The sequence below is a fragment of the Patella vulgata genome, chromosome 9 (assembly GCF_932274485.2).
Source record: "Patella vulgata chromosome 9, xgPatVulg1.2, whole genome shotgun sequence".
Classification (NCBI taxonomy): domain Eukaryota; kingdom Metazoa; phylum Mollusca; class Gastropoda; family Patellidae; genus Patella; species Patella vulgata.
Genome location: NC_065887.2, coordinates 45013261 through 45031850, shown reverse-complemented (window position 1 = coordinate 45031850; position 18590 = coordinate 45013261). Strand labels below are relative to the sequence as shown.

The following is an 18590-nucleotide window of genomic DNA, read 5'->3' as shown; positions in this document are numbered from 1 at the left end:
TTTGAATTTGAATTAATTGGATGATTTAAATGGATGCCTCTCCGTCTTTTTTTTATGGACGATTTAGTTTTGGCATCCAACCTCAAAATGAATGATCCTTTGCAAAACCGCCTTATTTAAGTTATCCTCGACTTTACGTAATCTGTATTGTCAAATTGTAAGTAACAAACACACTCAACACCATAATTTTTTTTAAAAAAATAATATTATTAGCGCAACCATCAATATATCCACAATACTGGTCTGATTTGGTAGGATGAACTGCCATAGAATTGTATGCTGACGCGGATGGGGTGATGGCTCAGTGTTTGTTGACTTTGTGGTGTTGAGTAGCAGGTTTGTGGTTTAATGTTGAAAGAAATTGTTTGAGATTGCATTATGGAGGAGATCATGGTCACAAATATTGAGGGGCGGCTGGTGAGTGTCGTGATGGTGGCTTTCTTGTTCTGATTTGACGCAGTTGTTGGGTTTGTAATGGAGAAACTGGTTGTTGTGGGCTGGTTTCTTATAAACTTAAGTTTGGGTCGATTTTTTGTTTCTTCTGATAATGACCTCTAGAAAGGGGCGACTATTGTCTTGTACTGTGACCAAGGTGAACTTGGTTTCATTATGTTGTGTGTTTAGGTAGTTTAGTTAGTAAAGTGTGTGGGTTGGTTGGGGGTGGGGCGTGACCGACGAACTTACGTTGATGTTATTCGAATCAGGTGAAAATAAAACCTTCGAAATGTATTTGTATTGTGTTTTTTTGTAGTAGACAGAGTCTTGGGAGCACACATGTAACTTGGCTATTTGGGTCGATTTTGATGGTGAAGACGTGTTTGATGAGCAGAAATGGGGTATTACGTTATCAGTTTTAGTTTGACTGGTCTTGAAGTGTGTTGATAATGCTGACGTAGTCAGGTGAGCTGATGAAGCTGAACTTCAGATAATTTGAACATACACTGTTTTTCATTCCTTAATAACGACGAGAGAATCCGCATTGAAACTTCGCCAGAAATAAACATCTTAGTAACCTGTCATTTATATAATTGTGTCATGTGACATGTCTGAAACGTTCTGTATTTAAGAGTCAGTGAGCAGCTAAAAAGACTGGTATATACGTCCTCGTTTGTCAAGGTTTCATGATCCACTAAGGTCAACAAGAGATGCGTTCGTTCTCGCTATAAAGGGTTACAGTGAGCACGGCGAGTTAATTATTGTTGGGAACGACGGTCCGATTTACAGTTTGTACAGTTCCGCATGGCAGGGATACTTCATCACTAAATATGCCTTGGAGTGGCCATTTATGATTCGTTTGAATATGTTGATAGTTTTCAGATACATTTTATTCGTTAATCATGTGGTAATGTACATTAGCTTTTCGGGTGGAGCAATTAGATTTCTGGCTGGGATACCGCACTATTGAAAAAATGGTACTATTTCAGTAACGTACCTCTACCAGTTCCTGTTGACGCCATTTTGTTTGTTGACTATTAAGGCTCGAATGACGTCATACGTGGATTGTGGGTTAGGATAAGGGTTAGGGTAAGGGCTAGGACCTGTAGATTTCGTCATAGTCTCAAGATGTAGACAGGGCTAGCCCTAACCCTAACCTTGTCTTGTTATTCGAGTCTAAATGGCCAACAAACAAAATGGCGTCAAAATCGGATAAACTTTCTCGTTATAAGCTAAACTACGGTAAAATAAAAAGTTATTGACAGATTCGGCTGAAATTTGGTGTGAGGTCATGGCTAGGCCCCATGAATACCCCCTGAAAATTTCAAGTCGCTACGATCATGGAAACTGGTAGAGATACGTTACTGAAATAGTACCGAAAATCTGGCCATTGCCATTCTTATGCTGAGCAATTTGAAACAAGTATCGCGCGATACGGCAATCAATGGGTTCATCTGGCTTAGCCTTTGGTGTGGGGAAATAGGAACGTCTGGATGCAATGGCGGGAAGTTCACCCAGTACTGTATAAACTAAAGTATTATGCTAGTTTCCCACTTTGGTAGTATTTAGTTAGTATTGGGTAGTAGAGAGTAGCCTACCCCACCACTGAAAATGTCTGGAGAGGATCTTTATTTGTAAGTCGAATGGGTACGAACACCAGAACGCCAGGATCTTTTTTTGCCCAAGTCCGATTTGATTGGATTTTTTTCCTGAAGTTGTAATATATAGATCTTTCATAAAAAGCAAGAATCATTTGTTTCGGATTTTTTTCCCCAGCTCACGTAAATCCGAAGTTCTCCTAGCCTAATGTGTTATTTTTATTATTATTTTGTTTACTGCTTGTATTGGGGACATATGTGAGACAATGATTACTTTAGTGACGGCGTGTGGTGGGACTATGTCCTCTAGTCTGACCAGACACCGTTTTTACTAAAGTATCTAGTAAGACAGGCGATATTATTAAAATATCACATTTTAAAGGCATTGCTTTTATTGGACTGTAAATAATTTGACTAGAAATCGTCTTCGTCAGTAGACCTATAAAACCAATATTGTGAAACGTCCACGTATAGATTATATAATTATGATAATAATGTCCATAATTCTTTCTGGGAAAAACTGTGTCAGATTTGCATACCTTCACATAAGTATATCGGTCAAAGCTATCAAACGCCAATATACGCCATCATCCCTATTAGAAATGGTTTCGTCCATCCACCTATTTGCAGAGTTATGTCAACCCTACTCCCTCCGTAAAATCGAAAGTTCTTTTGTCATATTCTTGATATTTTTTCACCTGTAAGACGTATGGTTACCATAACTACCAAATTATAAGTTTGTGATTTAAAGATGTAAAAAATATCGCTAAATAATGAACTAAATTCGCATGTTAACAGTAATTTCATTTTAAGTATTAGGTCGGTGAAATATCAGTGGGGGGTGGAAGGAACAGCCTAATGACAACCTGATACTCAAAGACGCGCGACAGAAAGGGATATTTTATAACATATCCGTATTATATAGGGTAATTTGTTAATTGATTGAACTTATATTATAATGGACTGCTAGAACCATTTATCCTTTATACCGCCTGTTTATTTACACCGGGCTCAATGGTTATTAATAGAGGGAAGAGGAAATAACGAGACGTATATCTCTAGATAGAAGAAGCTTGACTGACCCATACGTGCATGTGTTACTAACTTTACTATATTATAGTCGATAAATATTGAACGACATTTCCTTGATTGGTGAATAATTTGATATAATTGTTAGGCTCTTCTTAACTCCGCAATATATTATGCATTTTCTCCCACTGACACTGGTCTGTGTGAATTCATGACACCATATTAGTCATATTCGAGCTACTGAGTTCGTTTCGTAACCGTACGTGGAAAAGACAGAAAATGAGAAATTCCGTTTTGATGCATCTGCGCGGAATTTATTGTGTACTACACTTTGTAGATCACTTATCATAGAAAACACAGGGTTCATTCTTATTACATTTATTTATATTATTCTTTGTTCCAGAGCCAGAGTTACCTAGACTTGGGGAAATAATGTCAACCACACGGCCACCGAATCAACCAGCAGGGTCTTCAACTTCGAGTCAACAAGTCGAGTCTCGACCATCGTCTAACGAGAAAGAATCGACAAAAACACCCACAAAACTGCCAAAAACTTTGAGCACGAGCGCCAGGAGGTATTATTCCTGCTAAACGCTAACAGTTTTATTTCGTTCTAAGCGGTTCTCTGTTGTACTGTCTGTAATAGTTGTGAGGCCTATCGTTCGTTTTTGCACTCTCTAGCTAGTCTCTATGTAGTAGCACGTGCACTCGTCCACCCAATCTAATTTGCATATAATGTTTTTTGAACTCTTACCCGTTATAAGTAATTTTCTGTGGGCCATATTATATAATTTTATAACCTGTTTAACACAAGCTTTAAAATGGTATCAAAAAATATTGGCTAAAATAGAAACGGAAGAAATTATAGGGAAATACACACCGGTTGCATATGGGTTGACGAGTGAACATAACGGTTTATAATCACGCCATATTGTTTTTATAAAAATTTTTACACATTGGTTACTTACCTTTCGAATTATTTTCTTGGTATTGGTTCAAGCACCTGTTCAATTTAGAAATATGTAAACACAAATTTATGATTATTTATTAAAGAAGAAATAGATATTTGAATTACTAAATACTACCAGACTGAGTGGAAGAACCTAGCATATAGAAAATCCTTTCTTCATTAATTTAGTGATGTAAAATAATTTTATCAGCAGATAAATATTTCTAAGCTATTAGACTGAATTAATCCAAGTAAACTTGGGCATTAAAATGATTAAAACAAGTTTGTTTTACGAACTGCATGTCAATCTACAATAAGAGGGGAATGCACAATGAAATAGCAACAGACCTTCATAAAGAAAGTAAATTGTTGACTCAATGTTGTTTTACATTCTTTCAGACTACAAAGAGAATTGGCAGAGATCACATTAGACCCACCACCTAATTGCAGGTACATATAGCCTATACATTTTTATATACCCAGACTACAATTAGGTTGACCATCTGTTTTTCATATTGTCATATTTTTATATTGTTGCAGCCCCCGTTAATATCCAATTGACTTGAAATTTATACACAGTGTTTAACGTCATGAGATGAAGAAGTCTATAGATTATTAACAATTTCTGATAATTACTGCTTGAGTTATGGCCCTTGATCACTCTAAAAAAATCTTGTGGGCGCTCTGGAGGCTAGTTATATCTGATTGACTTTAAATTATACAGTGTTCAATGCCATGAGCCGAAGAATCCTATTGTTTTTTAATGATTTCTGATAATTACTGCCAGAGTTATGCCCCTTCATCACTCTAAAAGACACTTGTGGACGCTCTGGAGGCTAAAGTTAATATCCATCGGTCTGGCGTCCACAATTGCTTGTGGATACTCTAGAGACTAAAGTTAATATCCGATTGACTTTTAATTTATACACAGTGTTTAAGGTCATCATACGATGAAGTCTTTTGATTTTCAATGATTTCTGATTATTACTGCCAGAGTTATGGCCCTTGATCAATTTGAAATATCTTGTGGATGCTCTAGAGGCTACAGTTAATATCCGATTGACTTTAAATTTATACACAGTGTTTAAGGTCATAAGACGAAAAAGCCTATTGACTTTCAACGATTTCCGATAATTACTGCCAGAGTTATGGTCCTTGATCACTTTGAAATATCTTTTGGAAGTTCTATACGCTAAAGTTAATATCCATTTGACTTGAAATTTATACACATTGTTTGAAGTCATGAGACGAAGGAGCCTATATTGATCAATTTTCAACGATTTCCAATAATTATGGCAATTGATATTAACTGTTTTGTATGCTAAATGGTAGAATTGGGGCAGAACTAGAAGCCAAATGGGTTGTTGCTCATAATCAGATTTTAGTGTGTTGTAAATGTTTTCATTTCTGACATGAAAAGAAAAACTTAACTGTTGTGAACATATCTTTCAGGTTTGCCTTAGAGTGCTGTTTTCCGATAATTACTGTCACAGATCACTTTGAAAAATCTTGATACCTATTCTGTTTCAAAGATATGCGATAATTACTGCCGGAGTTAGGAAAATCTTGTGTTTATCATTAACTGATTGACATGGAATTTATTTACATCAGACGACATAGCCTTTTGATTTTCAACAATTTCCAATGATTACTTCTGTAAAGTTGACCACTTTAAAAAAATTATAGATGTTCAATGGGTTGTGACTCTTACCAACAACAGAATAAATGTGTGAAAATTCTTTTGTCCCCCGCCTTTCGAACAAAGCAGGGGGACAATTATTAAAGTAGACGACCTGTCTGTCCATCTGTCTGTCACACTTTTTGAGACACAATAGCTTTTTCTAATTGAGCTAGAATTTTCAAACTTGGTGTAGGTGTTTATTAGGTCAATGCCTTGATGGAGTTCGAAGATGAGCATTTTCTGCTTAGGGTAAGCAGAGATAAACAATTTGATTGCTTGATGCTTTGTGACACGATAGCGGTAGTTCTAATTAAGTGAGAGTGATGAAACTTGGTGCATAATTTCATTACATCAATACCTTGACTAAGTTTGATAAGGGGCATTTTCGGCTCAGGGTAAGCAGACTGATAAGCAATTTGATTGGTCGAGACATTGGAAAACAATAACTCTCCTTCTAATTGAGCTAGAATGTTCAAACTTGGTGTAGACATTTATTCGGTGAATACCTTGATGGGTTGAGACTTTGGAACACAATAACTTTGGTTCTAATTGGGTGAGAGCGATGAAACTCTGATTATAGATATATTATATCAATACCTTGACTAAGTTCGATGATGAAAATTTTCTGCATAGGCTAAGTAGCGATAAGCAATTTGATTGGTCAGGACTTGAAACATAACAACTCTGCCTTTAATTGAGGAGCTACGGTGGCTAAGTGGGTAAGGTGCTGGCTCGCTAGTTTGAAGGTCGCGTGTTCGATCCCTGCATTGGCTGAGAAAGTTCATCAGGATTTTCCGACCTGGTTTCCCCTGGTTACTGGTGAAAGACAGAGGGCCTGACTAAGACAGCTGTCTAGTCATTCAGATGAGAAGAAAAACCGAGGTCCTTTGTATACATTGGCGTGCATGTAAAGATCACTTGGTAGTTGGAATTCGATATAAGAGTAGGCTGGCCATAGGGCCGCTGCCCAGGTAAAATTTCCCTCATAGCACACTGAGTTCAATGATTAATATTTCCCGCTAAGACTAAGCAATTCATTGGTTGATGCTTTGGGACAAGATAACTGATTTAGAGTAATGAAACTTAGTGTAGAGTTTCACTACCAGGTACTTGAAAACCTGACTGAGTTTGATCGTGAACATTTTACTCTTAGACTAAGCATAGATATTAGTTTGATTACTTCATACTTTAAAAAAAAAAAATGATGTGGCATCAATTTATTTTGGGATTTCAGTGGAGGACATCAGCCTCAATGTTGGCTTGTTGACTGCTTGGATGACTTGGCTGCTATGGGGATATGTTTTGTTGCCTGGCAACTTATCTTTTAAAGGTGGTGCAGCATCTAATCATTGAGATGGGATGAAACCAGGTTGGTGTATGTCACCTGGTTGGTGTATGTCAGTCTTCATTAATCTGGTTGGTGTATGTCACCTGGTTGGTGTATGTCAGTCTTCATTAACCTGGTTGATGTATGTCACCTGGTTGGTTTATGTCGCATGGTTGGTGTATGTTGTTGGTGTATGTCGGTCTTCATTAACCTGGTTGGTGTATGTCAGTCTTCATTAACCTGGTTGGTGTATGTCAGTCTTCATTAACCTGGTTGGTGTATGTCACTTGGTTGGTGTATGTCACCTGGTTGGTGTATGTCGCCTGGTTGGTGTTTGTCAGTCTTCATTAACCTGGTTGGTGCAGAAAAGTAGAATGGTCAACTCATTTCATTTATCTGTTCAAGTTTTATGGGACTGTTCATTTGGGCATAATAATAACTTTCTCAAAATCATTGGGAAGGAAGAAAGAATCCTATCAAAGGAAGAATCCTATCAAAAATTAGAATCCTGGTTTATATTTTTTGATATAAATGTTATGGAATTATTTCAAGTAAATTATTTTTTTTTATATATTTTTCATTGTTGCTGCAGTGCGGGTCCTAAAGGAGATAATTTATATGAATGGGCATCAACGATATTGGGGCCGAAAGGATCAGTATATGAAGGAGGGGTATTTTTTCTGGATATTTTCTTTTCACAAGATTATCCCTTTAAACCACCAAAGGTATATTTTATTACTCCTCTACTCTTGAAATTTGATTTTCCTGAATTTTTTATTACTATTAAAATTTGAGATATTTGATTGAAATTTAAGTAAAGTACTCATATAGCAGTGTTACGATTCTGTCAGTTGTTTATTTAATTAATAAAAATTGTGTTTTCCTGAAAACTTTGAGTAACAGATGGAATCCCTTATATTTTTGATTGAATTCTGGATCTTTGTTGACATGAAGTCAATGCAAACTCTTTTTTCCAAAATTCTGTTAGGGTAAAGTATTTGATTAAAGTATTAAATTTAATACATTGTTTTACAGCAGATGGTCTGGAGGGTTGATTATAGGCTTGTCATGTGAATAAATGTTTAAATAATATATAACGTTTGAAGCCTAAATAAAAACCCGCAATAGGCAGATTTAGCTCTTACATAATGCTTCTTTAATTTCATATTTTAGTCTAAGTTTTAGTCTCAAGTAGTCTTCTTATGTCATTAAGGTTTGACACAAACAATAAACAACAAATAACAATTCAGGGGCCGGCTGTAAGCTTTCACTGTGCTGTACAGTCCCAACTTGTAAATGATGCAGGCTTTACTCAAAATGATGAACAAAACAATGATTTACAAGAATAGAAATAACATTGTGGTCTCTGAATTGAGTTTCTTGAAGGCGATAGTCTGCCAGTTGACATGAGTTCGAACATCAAAAATTTAACATTTAATTTTACTTGCAGGTAGTATTTCGTACCCGAATATATCACTGTAATATCAACAGTCAAGGTGTTATTTGTTTGGATATATTAAAAGACAATTGGAGTCCAGCCTTAACAATCTCTAAAGTTCTGTTATCTGTGTGTTCTCTTCTGACAGACTGTAACCCGAATGATCCCCTAGTTGGGAGTATCGCACAGCAATATTCTAGTAGCCGAGAAGAACATGATAGAATAGCTCGTCAGTGGACCAAACGCTATGCCACATGAAAAGCAGAATATGCTATTAATTATTTTTCTGCCCACATGATTTGCTGTTACTTTTGGCTAGTGAGAGTTTATAAAACATTGTAAAACTTATATGTTTACTCAATTTTTATGTGGTTGTACATGAGCACTTGGTCATAAATACATACAATAATAATAATAATAATATACTGTAGTCACGCCCGTTTTTCATCCACAATTGCCTCTCGATGCTCTAGAGGCTTAAGTTGACTTCAAATTCGTACAGTAGTTTTAAGATGAAGAAGCCTATTGAGTCATAGCCCTTGATCCCTTCAAAAATCCTCTAGAGACTAAAGATATTTTTCAATTGACAGTGTTTATAGTCATGTGACGAAGAAGCCTGTTGACGTTCACTTATTCCTGATAATTACATAGGTAAGGCCTCTGATAACTTGCAGATGCTCCAGAAGCTATAGTTATTATCCAACAAATTTTATGGACATCTGTGGGCATATGTTTTGTTTCCTGCCAACCTATCTTTGATATAGATATTGAAAGGAAGAACGATTTTTAATAATAACTGGTTATGGAATGGTATTATGATGTGATCATTTTGAAATTTGTATCGGTTGTTTAGCTCCAGAGTTATTTCCCTTGTTGCAATGTCTTGTTTACATCTTATGGTATGGACGTATGGTCCTTTTAAAATTTTTGTTTTGGTTGGATGACCTTGTTACTTAGCAACATATGGTTAATATGCTTCCCCCTACAGGTAGTTTTAAGAACTATGAAAATAAACAAAGCCACTTGCCATTTGTCTGCTTATCTAAATATTGGTAAATAACTACCGGTAATATACTGAAGCAATGCTAGGGACTGTGTTGCAAAGGGACATGCTTTGCAATGAAACATGTCACACAGGTCCAAAATGTCAACTAGTATAAATAATGTACGCTTGGCACATTATCCGGACCATTATTTGAAATAATGGTACGCCAACATCAAAGGATGAGGTCACATCTGTGTTTTAAAGATGCATAATGAAAGATTTAGATACAGAGCTGGACGTTCTTGCTATAATAGTTCAAAAATAGATAATGCAAAATGAACATATTAAAAATTTCATTCAAATTATTTTATTCTCATTGAAGATAAAAATGTTTGTAGTTTTGACAAGTTGTGTGCATTGATTGTTTATTATCGTAACAACGATACTTGTTTCAACACTTAGCCTTGCTTCTCCATTTTTTAATTAAAGATACATTATGGGAGATTCGATAACAAGGTCTTTTAATGTTAATTAATGTCTAATTAATAATTTAGATAACATTTCAGGCCTAAAGAAAGACCTGCAATAGACAGATTTAGCTCTTGCATAATGTATGTTTAAATTATCAAATGGCTGAACTGTTCTAATCTACTTAAAATTGGAGCCATCAAATGGCCTAGAAAGTTGATTATTTTAGCTCTTACATAATGCATCATTAATAAACACTCTTGAAAAAATTCACATCTTTATTAGTAAATAATAGGGTAAAAAAAAAACCGGCATCTCAAGAGAAATGTTCAGTCAAGACGAAACAAAATTAGTTTTGTAATCTAAATGAAAGAGACCGGTTTAAACATACATTATGCAATAGCTAAATCTGCCTATTGTAGGTCTTATTTTGGGCCTGAAATGTTATCTAAATTATTAGACATTTATTTACATTAAAAGACCTTAATCAACTCTCGATGCCATCTTGTCTGTCTGATTTTCACTGGATTTGAATCCGATTTGCTGCTCAATGCTCATTTAATCCTAAGATGGATAATCAAGACTTATGTTTTTTAATTGTACCGACTTTAGTAATGATGATCAAGGCTAGGCCTAAAATTCAATCACTAATATCTCAGCATATTCCCTTTATATTATCTAGTTTTTAACTATTATAGTGAGAACTGTCAGCTCTTTATCTAATCTCCCATAATGTCCCTTTAACTTGAAATGAATTGGGCAGGTATTGTTTTGATTCAAGAGTATAATAAGTTACATTTTATGTGATAAATTATGTTATGCTTGCCACAGTAAAAAAATATTTATGTAGCTACATGTAGAAATATGATTATTTAAATATATTATTTTAAACATTGTGTATAATTGATTCACAATGAATGAGACTTTTCTTTCACCATCTGGATGAGTATCCTGAAAAATTGCATTTATATTTTTTTCCCATGGTTATTTGTGGAAAAAACTATGAGTCTCTCAATTGACCCAAAGGAGTGAATGTATTTTCTTTGAGTATTACTGGATTGATAGGCCTCATGCTATTGGGCTGCTATTTTATTTAATTTTCTGTCTTGACAAGACTCTTATCTGAGTAATTAATCCAGTTTTCTAACTAGGGCTTAAGTTTGTTTCCCTACAATATAACCTTTTTTTTACTCCTGATATCTGAATGAGACTAGGTAAACATCTGATGTAATATACATAGTTAAAATATCACAAACACAAGCCGCTACCATGTTGCTTACAATCAGAGATGGGTAAAAACTGATTGGTTCTTAAATTTATAGATGGCTATTGCAATATCTAGCTTTTTGTCCCCTGCCTTTCGAAGTAAGCAGGGGACTATTAAAATGGGTTCATCTGTCTGTCTGTTCGTTCGTCCCTCCGTCACACTTTTTTGGACAGAATAATTCTCTTTCTAATTGAGCTAGAATGTTTAAACTTGGTGTAGGTGTTTATTAGGTCAATGCCGTGATCGGGTTCGAAGATGAGCATTTTCTGCTTAGGGTAAGCAGAGATAAGCAATTTGATTGGTTGATGCTTTGGAACACATAACTTTAGTTCTAATTAAGTGAGAGTGATGAAACTTGGTGTATAGTTTCATTACATGCCCGATAATGAGCATTTTCTACTCAGGGTAAGCAGAACGATTTAATTCACTTTTAGTTGGTTTACCTTTAAAGCTTATAGATAAATTACAAAAAGTACAGAATACTGCGGCTAGACTTGTTACTTTAACTAAGAAATGTGACCACATAACTCCTATTTTATATAATTTACACTGGTTACCTGTTAAATATCGAATTGATTTTAAGATTTTATTACTTACTTTTAAATGTTTAAATAATTTAGCTCCTGTTTACCTCTCAGATCTTTTAGAACTTTATACACCTGGCCGAACATTACGTACATCAGATAAACTACTTTTAAAGCCCAGAACTGTTCAACTAGTCTCTTATGGTCAGCGCTCTTTTAGTTATCAAGCACCTGTTTTATGGAATAATCTACCATTTAGTTTAAGATGTTGTACATCTCTATATTCTTTTAAAAAACAACTTAAAACACATTTATTTAATCAGGCTTTTAAAGCGAGAATTTCAAATTTTCTAAGAAAGTCAAAACATAATTATTTCTATGTCTTTTGCTCAATAGGTTATCAAATCACTATTATACGATCATGGCCATTATTTCCCACCCTTAAAAATCTATGACACAGGAAATAACACAATTACCTCCCCTGTTTTGCTTATGACAACATGGGGCAGCCATTTTCCAACGTTGGAATTTGAAGTTAAAAATGATATTTTTGCCAATTTCTCAGCTGGCAATAGCGAATTATAGGATTAATAGGATTATTCTTTAACAAGGTAGGACTGTTTATGTATACCATCTATTTTACGGCTTTATTTTAATACATTTTAAAAATATAACTTGAAAATTTGCAATTGCAACTTTAACTGACTCTGTATACAATCATTAACATGTCCATAATCTGTTGTTTATGTATGATTTACATTGTCACTTTGTAAAGTGCCTCTGAACATGTTATATGAAAGGGTGCACTATAAATATGCTGTAATAATAATAATAATAAGCAATTTGATTGGTCGAGACTTTGGAGCACAATAACTCCTCTTCTGGTTGAGGTAGAATGTTCAAACTTAGTGTAGGCGTTCATTAGGTGAATGCCTTGATGGGGTTCGATGATAAACATTGTCTGCTTACGATAAGCAATCTGATTGGTTGATGCATTAGGGCCAATAACTTTGGTTTTAATTAAGTGAGAGTGATGAAACTCCAAGTATGGATTCATTATATCATTACCTTGACGAAGTTTGATGATGAGAATTTTCTGCTTAGGATCGATAAGCAATTTGATTGGTCGAGACTTTAGAACATAACAACTCTGCTTTTAATTGAGGTAGAATGTTTAAACTTGATGTAGATGTTCATTAGGTGAATGTCTTGACTGAGTTCAATGATTAATTTATCGAGCTAAAGCTAAACAGAGCTAAGCAATTTTATTATACGTCCACATTCATAATGTGAACGTGTTATGCCGTCGCCCATGTCTGTGTGTGTGTGTGTGTGTATGTATGTATGTATGTGTGTGTGTGTGTGTGTGTGTGTGTGTGTCTGTGGTTCGCCTACAGGGCGCAATTCTTCATGGATTTTCTTCAAACTTGGTATACTTATTCCTTATACCCCAAGGAAGATCCCTATTGTTTTTGGTGCATGCCCGACCCCCCGGGGCAGAGCCACGCCCATTTCTAGTATTTGTTTGTTTGTCGTCTACAGGCCACATTTCTTAACTAATAATCTTGAAACTTTGCATACACATTCTTTGTACCCTAAGGAACATCCCTATCGTTTGGGGTGCATGCCCAACCCCCAGGGGCAGAGCCACGCCCATTTTCTTTTCGTGTGTCTTTGTGTCGCCTACAGGGCGCAATTCTTACTGGATTTTCTTCAAACTTGGTATACTTATTCCTTATACCCCAAGGAAGATCCCTATTGTTTTTGGTGCATGCCCGACCCCCAGGGGCAGAGCCACGCCCATTTCTAGTATTTGTTTGTTTGTCGTCTACAGGCCACATTTCTTAACTTATAATGTGAAAGGCACAATTCTGAATGCATTATCTTGGTATACTTATTAATAAGTTATACTCTAAGGACAGGAACTATTGATGTTGATGCACGACCCTCAACGCTAAACAAACCAAAAGCCTAGCCTTCTTGACAAAGTACCTTGTCAATCAAAGCAGAATTGGAATGTGGACGTATATTGTAGCGTTAGCGTTATGTTTGGTCGATGCTTTGGGACCAGATAACTTTGATTCTATCTGATAGAGAGTGATGAATGTTGGTGTATAGTTGATAATCGGTTTGATTGCTTGATACTTTTGAAAAAATAATTGTGTGATTAATTAATATAGAGAGTGATGAAACTTGGTGTATAGTTGATAATCGGTTTGATTGCTTGATACTTTTGAAAAAAATAAATGTGTGATTAATTAATATGTGTCATCTATTTGTTTTGGGATTTCGGCGGGGGACATCAGCCTCACTGTTGGCTTGTTTGACTATAAATTTGGAACAGCTTATTTCCATATGGAATTTTAAATACATCCAGTCAAATAAAAACTTCAAATACCCATAACATATTAAAATGTGAATAAAGAAATGATTTATTTCCATTTCCCAGAATTTGATTGAAATGTATGAATATAAGAACTAAACAAGTATTATTTTGTTATATATATATATATGACCTGTTGAAATGAATGAATTAATGTTTGTAAGATAAGATGTTTTATTTAATCAGTATAACTTTATCATGGAATACAAATAAAATAATTGTGTATTTTCAAAATTATGTTTATGGTTTTTGCTCAAGAATGCCTGAATGAATTACTTTGGAGTTTGGAAGGAAATAGGCTTAGATGACAAAGATAAATGTGTCTGAATACGAAAGGACTGAACAGCATCGCTATTTAAGAGGACAGGGGCACCACAGAGGTTGTAAATTATCATAACCCCTGACCATCTTGACGATAAAGTTATCATCCAGTTTATACAGTGTTATGTTCATGAGACCAAGTAAACAGCACACCAAGCTTTTGTCCCATCTTAAAGATTAAATGCTGTTCCTAGGTACATCCAGCACCTCATTCATTGAACCACTGTGACTCCCTAGCCTTATATAACATTAAATCCTTGTTTTACAACCAGACAGAAGGATACAGTATATATAGAATTACCATTATTTAAATTGACAGTTAAAACACATTGAGATACCATACCCTTTACTCACATGGAGTGGTATAGGAGGACTTGATTACAATGATATACCATACCCTTTACTCACATGGAGTGGTATAGGAGGACTTGATTACAAATATTAACAACCATGTATAGGCCTACCAGAAACATGTTCTTGAAAGTAGCTAACGCATATAATAATGTAATATGAATGTATATAAACTGATTTACACTCAATTGTTTCCAATTTTACCAGTGGTACATGAATCGTGTACCATAATGAGTTTCAGTGCCATTTGTAACAAGGGACTCGAAGAACGAGGCTAGACATACTCCACAAGTCGTGGCAAATGGTGACATGCACAATAAATACTATCAGTGTAGACTGGAATAACCATATGATTAAGACTTCTGGCATATTTCGCAGAACATAACTGACTTGAAATTAGAGTAAAAACTGAAATGATTGAATGTAAATCAGTTTATATACATTCACATTAGCCTACATTATTGGATTGAACTCCATCCAGAATATGGAAAATCATTTTTATTATGTCTTGTATATAGACCACCTTCTTCGTGTACAGGTTGGTTTGATGATTTTGAAACTAGTTTAAATTCCATAAATACTGGTCAATCTATTTATGTAATAGGAAATTTTAATATAGATTATTCAACTACTGTTCCAAAACGATGGGAAAACATAATCAATATGCAGGGATTACGTCAATTAATTACTGCCCCTACACGCTGTTTAAAAATTCTTCTACTGTCATTGACCATCTATATACAAACACACCGGATAATATTGTTGAAATTAAAGTTCCTCAATATGGTATTAGTGACCATTTTCCGATTATTTTTGTCACTGGAAACTGCAAGAGAAAATCACAAAACACAACCACTTGGAAATTCTATACAAAAATTACAAAAACTTTGATGATTCTAATTTTATTAATGATCTTGCTAAAATTCTATTTGAACTAGTCGAGTCAATTGATGACCCAAATTCTGCCCTTGATACTTGGTATAACCTTTTTATACGCCCACATTTTCATGTGGACGTATATTGTCGCCCCTGTCCGTCCGTCCACAATTGTTTGTGAACAGTCTACAGGTCACAATTTTTATCCGATTTCAATGAAACTTGAAATATAGGTTTATCACCCTATGATCTCGGTTCCTTTCGATATTGGCATCTATCGGACCGTAACTTCATGGATTATGGCCCCTGATTGTACGAAAAATCACGTTTTTGGCTTGTGAACACTGTAGAGGTCACAATTTTTATCCGTTTCTGTTGAAACTTGAAATGTAAGTTTATAACCCAACGACCTCGGTTCCTTTCGATATTCGCGCATATCGGACCGTAACTTCCTGAATTATGGCCCCTGATTGTACGTAAAAACACGTTTTTTGGCTTGTGGACCCTATAGAGGTCATAATTTTTATCCGATTAAAAAAAAACGTATTATTATATAACCGTACACGCTAAGGACGGCTGAGTTCGAATTTCGTGAAAATCGGACCAAAACTGACAGACAAAATGGCCGCCATTCGTTCACAAATAGCATAAAAATATGGTATATCAAGGTTGTGAACCCTATGGAGGTCATAATTTTTATCCGATTTTGTTGAAACTTGAAATGTAAGTTTATAACCCAAAGATCTCGGTTCCTTTCGCTATTTGCGCATATCAGACTGTAACTTCCTGAATTATGGCCCCTGATTGTACGAAAAATCGCGTTTTTAGCTTGTGGACCCTATAGAGGTCATAATTTTTATCCGATTAAAAAAAATCATATTATTTACGGTCACAATTTTTATCCAATTTTGTTGAAACTTGAAATGTAAGTTTCTAACTCAAAGATCTTGGTTCCTTTCGATATTTGCGCATATCGAATTGTAATTTCCTGAATTATGGCCCTTGATTGTAGGAAAAATCACTTTCGTTTTAGCTTGTTTTCTATCCATCTCTCGAAAATGTGGGCGTATCCTGCCTGGCAGCCGCTGGTTATAGGTGTTTTAGACTGCCATGCTCTTCCATGCTCAGCAAAAGCGAAAAAGAGTAAAAAGATACTATCAACCGAAGTGGTTTAATGAGGAAATAAATAAAGCCCGAAAGTTCAGGGACTTCTTTAAAGCCTCCAAGAGGTGTGACGACTATAGAATATGGAGAAATAAAACCAAAAATCTCATTAATAAAGCCAAAAGAAACTTTATCAAGGACTCTATCGAAAATGAAGAGCAATCTAAAAACATATGGAGATATTTTAGTGACATACAGAATAAACCCAATAATTGCCCTTATCCCAATAGTGTTAAATATGGAAAAACAACAGTTAATGATCTAAATGCTATTGCTAATGTGATGAATGATTACTTCACTAATTTAACTGATGACATTAAGCCTCCCTATACACCACTTTCCCAAGAGTGCAAACGAAAGATATCGGATTACCTAAATGATAAGATTCCCCCAAATAACAACTTTTCTATTAATTGTATTACTACCACAGAGGTATTAAAACATTTATTGAGTTTAAATAGTAACAAAGCCATTAGGTGTGATCAGTGATGGTATTGGACCCAAAATTTTAAAATTGTCTGCGTATAAAATTTGTAGCAGTTTGACATATATAATTAATCTTTGTATTTCTCAAAACATGTTCGCCAGTGCCCTTAAACTGGCTAAAACTATTCCTATACATAAGAAGGGAGCTAAAGATGATCCGAACAATTATAGGCCAATCTCAATTCTTCTCAGCACTTGAGCACTCAAATTCGAACTTATTTGGAAACCTTCAATGTTCTTTATGCTTACCAATCTGGATTTCGATCAAATCATTCATGTGCTACTGCACTGATCCGAATGACAGATAATTGGCTTGATGCTATCGTTAATGGTGCGATGAGTGGTATAATGTATCTTGATTTTAGCAACGCATATGATCTCATTGATCACAAGCTTATTATTCAAAAACTACATCTTTATCGATTTGATAATAATTCACAAATTTTGATTGAATCATATCTTGACTCATGGAAGCAAAAAGTATGTTTAGGATCAATTACCTCCTCAATTACTACAGTCAAATGCAGGGTTCCACAAGGTTCGATCCTGGGTCCTCTCCTATTCCTAATTATTTTTATAAATGATCTCCCACTCAATATTGAATCAAGTCAGATAGATTTGTTTGCTGATGACAGTACCCTGCATTGTTCACACAAAGATATTTTATCCATCGCCAATAATCTCCAAAATGATCTCTATTTGGTTGCTAAATGGTGTGAAAACAATGGGATGGTAATCAATCCTTCGAAAACAAAATCAATGCTGATTTCATCAAGACACAAAAGAAATCAGAAATAAATAGGCTGACTAGATGGATATTTATCATTAACTTGAAAACGTGACCTATATGTGTTACGAAACGTCGTTATTAAATAATAGAGAATTAGTTATATCCATATATACCTTGTGTTGTGTTTTGTCATGAATAACTTTCTCTTACCCTAGGATCAAACAAAACATTCTAGAATAATAGTTCATGTTAAATATCTTGGAGGGCAATTCTGGTAAATTATCCAAATTTGTTTTGACAGTTTTCGTTTAAAACAATAAACTGGTTTACATTTTTTGGAGCTAAAGATGGTTGATTCTAACTTTCTGGGAATATAAAATGGATAGATGGTTGAATCTATAGTATGCAGCTGATTAATTGGGACCATATTTGGAGATGACTTTAACATGAGACAAAGAAACACAAATAATTACAGTAAGGGTTAGGCTATCACCCTTTCATTTTGAAATTTTTTTGGGACGCTCTAGAAATTAAAGTTATCATCTGGTTGCAAGTAATTAATTAAATTAGCCTACAAA

The 18590-nt window shown here is 35.0% G+C and overlaps 1 protein-coding gene across 7 annotated transcripts; it reads left to right on the top strand.

The window, feature by feature from the left end:
* The first annotated feature begins 360 nt into the window (after positions 1-360).
* Positions 361-10286, top strand: LOC126832554 (ubiquitin-conjugating enzyme E2 E3). 7 transcript variants are annotated; one of them, XM_056103128.1, is made up of 6 exons: positions 361-417; positions 752-900; positions 3466-3637; positions 4411-4461; positions 7612-7744; positions 8470-10286. In XM_056103128.1, exons 3-6 carry the CDS (start codon positions 3495-3497, stop codon positions 8713-8715), a joined length of 573 nt encoding a protein of 190 aa, XP_055959103.1. In that variant the 5' UTR covers positions 361-417; positions 752-900; positions 3466-3494; the 3' UTR covers positions 8716-10286. The 7 variants fall into 7 exon arrangements, with proteins under 7 accessions (XP_055959103.1, XP_050419364.1, XP_050419361.1 ...); XM_050563404.2 differs by lacking the exon at positions 361-417 and adding an exon at positions 575-592; XM_050563407.2 differs by lacking the exon at positions 752-900 and having other exon boundaries at positions 398-417.
* Positions 10287-18590: the final 8304 nt, after the last annotated feature.

Excerpts from the sequence above, each read along its gene's own strand:
- LOC126832554 (XM_056103128.1), top strand. The coding sequence starts at position 3,495 with ATGTCAACCACACGGCCACCGAATCAACCAGCAGGGTCTTCAACTTCG. Across the intron at positions 4,462-7,611 it reads GACCCACCACCTAATTGCAG|TGCGGGTCCTAAAGGAGATA; the intron begins GTACATATAGCC and ends TTGTTGCTGCAG. Across the intron at positions 7,745-8,469 it reads ATCCCTTTAAACCACCAAAG|GTAGTATTTCGTACCCGAAT; the intron begins GTATATTTTATT and ends TTTTACTTGCAG.